Raw genomic sequence first — 8,350 nt, forward strand, 5'->3', positions numbered from 1 at the left:
AGGAAAAAGTCAGACTTCGCCGGGTGATTATAATCATCTGCAACGATGCAATGCACGAAAGCATTATTTTACGCAAACCTGTCACTTTTAAACGAAACATGTAATTGTTTTTCCCCCGTTTTTGCGTGAATGGTGCTCACACTGGATTCGTTGTGGAATATGTTTTCATTAATTAATTAATTTTGTGAATTCGAAGAATAAACCAGGGTTTAGTCTTCATATAAACTTGCACTATAAATCAGTTCCAGTTTGGCAAAAAATAAACGCTGTGTGGCTGTCTTTTATCCAATTATTTTATTAAAAATATGGATGTATTCCAGTACTGATGTATTCTTTCGAGACAAACTTTCAACTGTTTGTTGTGTGCAAAAAGTAAAGTTACACGCGCGCTCAACATATCGCGAGATACCGCGAGACTATGCTCGTTCTCTTTATCCAATCAAAATCCTTTTGTCATAGAAGAATTGCCTCTCCATAGTAACCGGTAACAAAGGTGCTTGACAGCATTTCTTGTTGTGTTGTACTGTGTACGTGGGTTGTGTGTAAAATTACTGACTGCATGCACGAGACGATCGTTCACTACTTTACTGTGTGGCTCCTCTTTGGATGTTGGGTTAGTTCGTTGCTTAGTTTTGATCATACTTCATTTCATCAGCTCAACGCACACTCGGTGGCCGATCTATTTTGTTACTTGGTAAGGATTTGCTTGACTACTTTTCTTCTTCCACTTCCATCAATTTAGCTTTTTATTATCGTAGCGTCATACGTTATCGACCCTCATATGTTTTCGGTCCCCAACTTTGATTCACGTTTACCGCGAGGTTGTGCAAGCTGCACCGGTGACAGAAGCTATGCAGTTGACTCACAGTCTGTATTTTCATCAGGCTTAATCATGCTGAGAATAAAGTTTCCTTTCGTTGGTTATGCTCAAACATTTATAAAATGATTGATTTTTGGTACTAATCACTAGTGCATTATTATGCCAACATTCAAATGAGTCAAAGAAACATCGTCCAACCTCGAAAGTTCAAAACAAAATTACTATCTGCTAGATTGAGTTTCATTCTGCTTTAGTCACTAGATGGATCACGTGAGGTGGTTACTATTTGGGATTCTGTGGTGTGCAAATGTGGGGAAAATATTAAAATATTTTAAGTGAAAATGAAAAGAAGAAAAAATTATTTTTATTTACTGCATAGATAGGCCTACTGTATTAAATTCTGATAAGCGTAATAAATATTAAGTCTACATTAAAGAGAAAATCAGTGAGCTTGTGATTGTTCCAGAAATAAAGAAAATACATGAATTCTGACTGTCATTCAGGGTTCTTGCAATTAAAAATCTGCATTGCGGTTTAAAAACAAATAGGTCTGGCTACACCCAGCCCAGTAACTGGGGGTGGGTGGGCAATGTGATCTTTGTAACACTTATGTGATTTCAATTGTTTCCTCTGTTTATGCATTTTTTTCAGATAAGTGTGAAACTTGAGATTTTGCAGCATCATGGCGATGGCAGGGTCAACTTTGCTATCTAAATCTCGTACACCAACAATGCCAATGTCTCCCTACAAAGGCACAGTTGGAACAAGAACTGATGCAGAATTAGCACAGAGCTTGGCCGCTATGAGCAATCTTTCAGAGAGTGGGGTTCGTGGTTCTGCTATGGGTGCTCCAGTGTCACTGGGCTTCAGGTCAGGCAAGCATACACCTAAAGAATGGCATGAGGCAAATTATTCCAAGTATTACCAGAGCTTTTCAGACAGAGACAATGCGGAGAGACTTTGTCATGAATCCAAACAGCTCGCCAATGAAACCCAAGCTCTGACTCAGCGTGTACAGACCGATGTGACCAAGAAACTGGCAGAGAGGATGCATGATATCAACTTCTGGAAGTTTGAGTTGAATCGTGAAATTGAAGAGATGATTGAGGAGACAGATTTACTATGTGCCCAGAAGAAGCGACTGGCTAATGCTCTGGATGCAACTGAGCTACCTATGATGATAGCCAGAGACAACTTAGACTGCAGAGGTAGACGCAGAGAAATAGACCTGGTTGGAGACAGAGTTGAGTTGGCTCTCAATAAGGTAAATATCTGTCGTGGGGCCGATTCCACAAAGCAATCAAATTCAGCGGAAGACAAATTTTCAGAAACACGATAGTGATTTGTATTGTGACATCACACTTTACTTAGCAACTACAATTAATTGGCAGTTACGTTCAACCTTAGGTCTATGTGAAATCATCCCATGGTTACTGAAGTTGCATGGTTCTGGTGGATTGATTTTTGCATTATATTGGGATAAAACATATTTGTGCATGATGTAAGTCTAATTGGAAAAGTTTGTAAAAAGTTCAAAGGGTCACTAAAAGTGGATCGCACAAAAGAGATGGTGCATTAATTGTATTTATCCATATGTGATATCATTAACATCAGTGACCTCTTAATACAGGTACCATCATTGTTTTTCATTTATGGCCCTTTTCAAAACCAAGGGTTCGGCTTTGGATTCGGGTTCAGGCTCCGTTCTCTCGTCTGAAGCCCTAAGCACGTACGCAAAATCATGCGAATCGTTAAAAACAACCGCAGGGCCAAGCTCAAAGCTGAAGCCATGGTTTCGAAAAGGGCCTATGACACCAGTAAGTTCTGCATATAACTGCTTTAATATAGACGAGAATTTCACATAAGGCCCAAAAGTAAAATATGTTTTTTTGTTTATTTTTTTTTACAGGAGGTAGAAATTGTCAGTAAAGTACAGGACCTCTTGAAGAGAACCCTGGAGCAGTCTGACAGACAGATCAAGTGAGTAAAAAACAAAACAATGAACATTGCATGATCATTGGTGAAAGTTTACACTTTTCAAGACAAGAAGATTTGCAACTCTTATAGCTATAAATGTTCACTGATTCACAAGTTTATTACCAGTCCTCCAGATAAGTCCGTCTAAAAGACTGTCAAAGTTGAGAAAAAAATGACCCTGAAATATATCATAGCTTGCTTTGATTGCCATAGTCAAAACCAACACTTACATTATACAAACACAAAAGCCTTGACAACAAAATCAACTGTTTTACTGTCTTTTTTACTTGAATGAGATCACACAGCTTTATGAAATTGTACATCATATAAAAACCTTCAAATTGATTGTATTGACCCAATTCACTTGACGTCATCATCAGAATAATCTTTGCGCCATTTCGGTGGTTAATGTCACTGTGCGTTATTCAGTGAAGAGTTAGGCGATGCGGCGTTTACACGTAAACCTATTGACTGCCAAAATGGTGAGCGTGGCACAGTCGCTGCGTGTGATGTGCATGCAAGGGGTCAATAGGTAGTTTGTTTATTGAAAAGTTATAGAATTTATAATAATAATAATAGTAAAAAATAAAAATAAAAAAAAATGATATGTAACCTTTACATACTTATTTATTTACAGAATGAATCGTGGAGCCAAGCACAAGCTCACCATGGATTGGTCAGACAAACTACGAGACTATAATATTGATGAGAAGTGTGCCAACCTCAATAATAACTCCACTGAGATCCAGTACAAAGAAGGCTCAGCTAAATTTGACGCATCGTAAGTTGTTTTTTGACGATTATGGCAGCTGTATTAATTTAATCGTGGTTTCACACATTTACAGCAGGGCTTTGTAATGAGAAAGTTGCAATAAAGAGGGTACAGTTTTCTTCTGTTGCGTGGTTGCAGGCACTCATTTTCGATCCAAGCAGCACAACTCACTTGGCAGACTAGTCTTGCACCTTGTATTCAGCAATCTGTGTTTTTTGAAACAAAATTGCTTCCTAAATGCAAATTGTGGCGATTCTCTCAATGGTGTGACTTTTACTTGTAGTAACTGTAGTTAGTATACTGTATCTTGAGTAGTTGATGTATGACTCCATGATCTTTTATTCTATCACCTTCAGACAATCTACTCCTGAATCCTGGGCCCAGTTCTCCCATGACAACATTGTACGTGCAGAACATGAGCGTCTTGGGTCTCAAGCCTTGAGAAACCTGATTGATCAGATTCTGACTGATACATCTAACGATATGAGAGAACAGTGTAATACTGTGAATGCTGAGTTTACTAATCGCATCCAGGAGATGAATGATGCTAAGACTGCTCATGAGAATCATCTTCAAAAGGTATATATTATACATTGTTACATTAGGAAGGATCGACAACGAGTTTCAACAAAGAGTCAAATGAATTGAACGGTTACAGGAGCTGGCCTTCACCTGTGTTGCTTTAATGTAGCTTGTGTTGCTTTTGGGTGTCGTGGCCGAGTGGATAAGAGCACTGAACTCAAGCTCTGATGCTTCTGTTCAGCAGAGTGTGGGTTTGAATCCCGGTCGTGACACTTGTGTCCCTGAGCAAGACACTTAACTATAATTGCTTCTCTCCACCCAGATAACGACACATTTTTTTCAATTGAACAAAGCCTAATCAAGTTAAGTCTCCAAACAACAGAAGGCTGTTTGAAATTCTAATAGAGCACCCTCAGTTAGAGATCAAAAGAATGTTGCTCATTGGCCCATTCTGTGCACTGTGCAGACATAATGTGAGTTGTTCTATTGTTTATTCATCATTTTACCTGTAAAATGGTGATGAGTTGAGGTCAACGCAACATCCATTCAAGTTTGAGCCATAACAAATACTAATTTAACAGGCAAGTTTAGTTATCAACTACAGACTTTTATAATCCTTCTCTTTATTTGTTTAAATCTTAATTTAGACGGTGGAGAAGATTGCCGAAATGGAGAAGAACGTTGAGTTCTTAGAGCAGGAGATTAAGAACAAAGAGGCACCAATGAAGGTTGCTCAAACCCGCCTGGATCACCGCACACATCGTCCAAATGTAGAGCTCTGCAGAGATCCTGCACAATTCAGGTATAGTTGTGGTCATTTATCTTACCTCTATCAATTCAATTCAATTCACCAAAGATAATCACTTTAGAAAAAAAAGAAAAAAACTTAATACTATAAATTAATACGTGGAGGCATTACACAGGAAGCAGATGCTTATAAACGGAATGCCTTAAACACAAACAAAAAATACATTTAAATAAAAATAATGAACAAGGAAGGGTAGACATCAGACAAACATACAAAACAATGTACTAGTGATACAACGACACAGTTTATAAAAGTGGTTATGCAAGCACAATAAAGCACAGTTAAAGTGAACAGTGTGAATGTAGAAAAAAAAACAAGACAAAATACATGTAAACTATGCTATATACTGGGAGAAAAGATGTTTCTTGGAAGTGGTTTTAAATCAGCCAACAGAGGACTACTTCTCTGTAGACTATTGCACTCATTCATTAACTTCCTTTGAAGAGTCAAATGACAAATAAAGCACACGACAATAAGTAGAGGCTATTTGTCAACACAGTAGGCTACAAAAACTATCGAATACAAAGAAGCCCAAAGATCATAGTGTCAGGTATTGTCACTGTAACTTCCTTCCTTGTCTTCTCTCCATTGGGTTCTGGCTAATCAATGATCACTGGTGATTATGTTCACTTTTCTGAGCGTCCTTGGCTTCACAACTAGAATAAACTAACTGAAATGAGTTGTACACATGTTCTTTGAATGCTGAAATCATTTGTTTGTATAAATGTAGTGTTGTAGTTAATTTATTTGGTTTAGTGTATCCTAGCTCTTTCTTCTAATTCTATACCTGCACATTTATAACAATTTTTGTTTTGCTTTTCTGTGTTGAATCCACAGCCTTGTCCATGAAGTTGGTGATATCCAGAACTCTATTGACAGTCTTGAGCAGAAGCTTGCAGACTCCAAGGCATCCCTGAAAGACCTGATGGGAACTCGCATGACCCTAGAGCAACAGATTGCCCTCAAGAAAAACAGCATCTTCATCGACCGAGACAAGTGTCTTAAATTCCGCACCCGATACCCATCTACTTCCCGGTTGGTAGGATACCAGTAGAGATGCTTGGGACAGGGTTAGAATATATCTATCTAAGATGTTGATTGAAAGAGAGGGGGGATTAAACATATTTTGGATTATTAATCTAATTATAATGCTTACTAAGAAGCTAATCCGTGTTTTGAGAAACTTTATTAAAGAAAGAATTAGTTTGAAGTGTACACACAAGGTGTTTGTACAGTTACTTACAGATGCAGGTGTATACTATTTTCAAGTACTCCTTTTCTTAAAGAATTTGTGCAGAGGTCGTTTGTAAAGGTGACAAGAGCTAACATTTAAAAATTTCTACAGTTTGGACTGTACTTGTACTATGTACAAGAACATGAAAAATTAACCCTACAGATAAATCATGTTGTTCAAATTACAAATTGCGTACACATTAACCATTATATCCCTTCATGATATCCGTCCAACTTGTAAATATTAATAAACTTTAAAAAATGAGTTTTGCACAGTGAGCATGTACAGGTTACATTAATAAAAAGTAATAAAGGATGAAAATCTGTAAATTTTGAACATGAATGAAAAAATTGTATGTAAAATTTTACACATCATTTGGTAGAATTACTAGAATTTGTCAGTTTTTAATTAAGTAAGATGCACTGTACAAGGTTGTACTTGTTAAAAATTTAAATTCCAAGTTTGAAAATGCATGCACCCAAAAATCATCAAGTTGTACATACCTTTAATATTTGCTTATAATGCATGTGTTTCATTGTTGTGCTGCTTGTGTAACGGAACACATAGCAGTGTAGAGATAATTGCCATGAGCAGAATTCAGTTTTCACACCCAGTGTATCTCTAGTTCCAGAGTAAAAAGTCACAAAATCTGAAGCCCAGCTTTAGACCAATGAACATTTTCTGTGTTCAATCTGGAGGACCTACTTAAATGCACCCAACTCCACTAAGTACGTATGCATTCAAGATTCCCAATCTTACATTAACTTTTATTTTGTTTGAGTTGTCTCTAATTCATCTTTAATATTGCAATGCATAATTGTTTTACTTTATAGAGTTTGAAGAGTAAATAAATGATGTTTGAAGAAACTCTGTTTTGCAGTGTATGAATTGTCATGTCCCATTGGAATATATGTATATGTACATGTACATTGTTTTCAAATTGCATTCAAGATCTGTTCTTTAAATATATTTAAAACATGTACATGTACTGGTGTCAGCTTGGTGTTTTTCATCTTTTCAAAGATAGTGAACTACATGAACACTAAATATTCTGCCTTTTAAAGGCAAGGTACACTATTGGTAATTGTCTTCTCACTTGGTGTATCTCAACATAAGCATAAAATAACAAGCCTGTGAAAATTTTAGCTAAATTGATCATCAAAATTGCGAGAAAATTATGAGAGAAAAAACACCCTTGTTGGACGAATGTGTGTGCTTAAAGATAGGAATAAAAGCTAGAAGTCTTATTATTTTAATGAGAAATTACCTCTTTCTCAAAATCTATGATACTTCAAAGGGAGTCGTTTCTCACAATGTTTTATACTATCAACAGCTCTCCAATGCTCGTCACCAAGTTAGTTTTAAGTTAATATTTGTTTTGAGTAATTACCAAACGTGTACCTTCCCTTTAAATACCAAACATTGTATCCTGGGGCATGATTCCGAGTCTGCCATCTTAAAACCAAGCCTAACCAAGCCAATAACTCGGTTACAATTTGGTAGTAGCAGCTGCGTCACTGTGGTTCACCAAACACATGGAAACGCCTATCCAATGATTTTGGTTGGGGTCACCAAAATGCACTCTTGAAAAGCATCTATTTAAGCAGCAGTGTACACTTGAGTTCAAGTCTAAGATCGCGGTTTATTTGTCAGCATCATCCATGCAAACTCAATTTACCTCCCATAGAGTGGCTATCACATGCCCATACAAGAAGAAAAATGTGTTACCATTGGTTTCAATGGAATCATTAAGTAATTCTCATCCAATTTTCAAACCAGCATCAATGTTTTTTTACGGGCCAGTCACACTGCTGCGATAAAGAACAACGATCACGTTAACAAGACACCCCCTCGATTGGTTGAATAAGCGTGCGTGTGTTTGGAGCAATTCAACCAGTAGAATGCGGTCTCTTTGCGTCGTGATCATTATCGCTGCAATGTGACTGACCCTTAACTCCAGCAACAAACAGAATGGACCGATCCGGCCTGTCAATCAAACTGTGCGCGTTCACCCATTTGACCAATCACAGCAATGATTGTGGTCGGGACAAACTCGGTCATGCGTGCGCGTATATTTGGCACGCGCGGCAGAATTGTGCAGAATATCATTGGGAGTGCTTGTACACGTGTCTTGCTCACATGCTCGGTGGGTGGAGCTTAGTGGAAAGCCGGAACGGTCCATTCCCAAGTCTGTGATCGAAATGTTAGCAAAGGAAA

The 8,350-nt window shown here is 37.6% G+C and overlaps 1 protein-coding gene across 1 annotated transcript; it reads left to right on the plus strand.

Annotated features, from left to right (window-relative positions):
- Positions 1-512: 512 nt before the first annotated feature.
- Positions 513-7,000, plus strand: LOC139944501 (tektin-4-like). The gene is made up of 7 exons (XM_071941534.1): positions 513-694; positions 1,472-2,084; positions 2,730-2,800; positions 3,435-3,578; positions 3,926-4,148; positions 4,739-4,893; positions 5,737-7,000. The coding sequence occupies exons 2-7, from the start codon at positions 1,503-1,505 to the stop codon at positions 5,951-5,953; spliced, it is 1,392 nt and encodes a 463-aa protein (XP_071797635.1). The 5' UTR covers positions 513-694; positions 1,472-1,502; the 3' UTR covers positions 5,954-7,000.
- Positions 7,001-8,350: the final 1,350 nt, after the last annotated feature.

The sequence above is a fragment of the Asterias amurensis genome, chromosome 11, assembly GCF_032118995.1.
Source record: "Asterias amurensis chromosome 11, ASM3211899v1".
Lineage (NCBI taxonomy): Eukaryota > Metazoa > Echinodermata > Asteroidea > Forcipulatida > Asteriidae > Asterias > Asterias amurensis.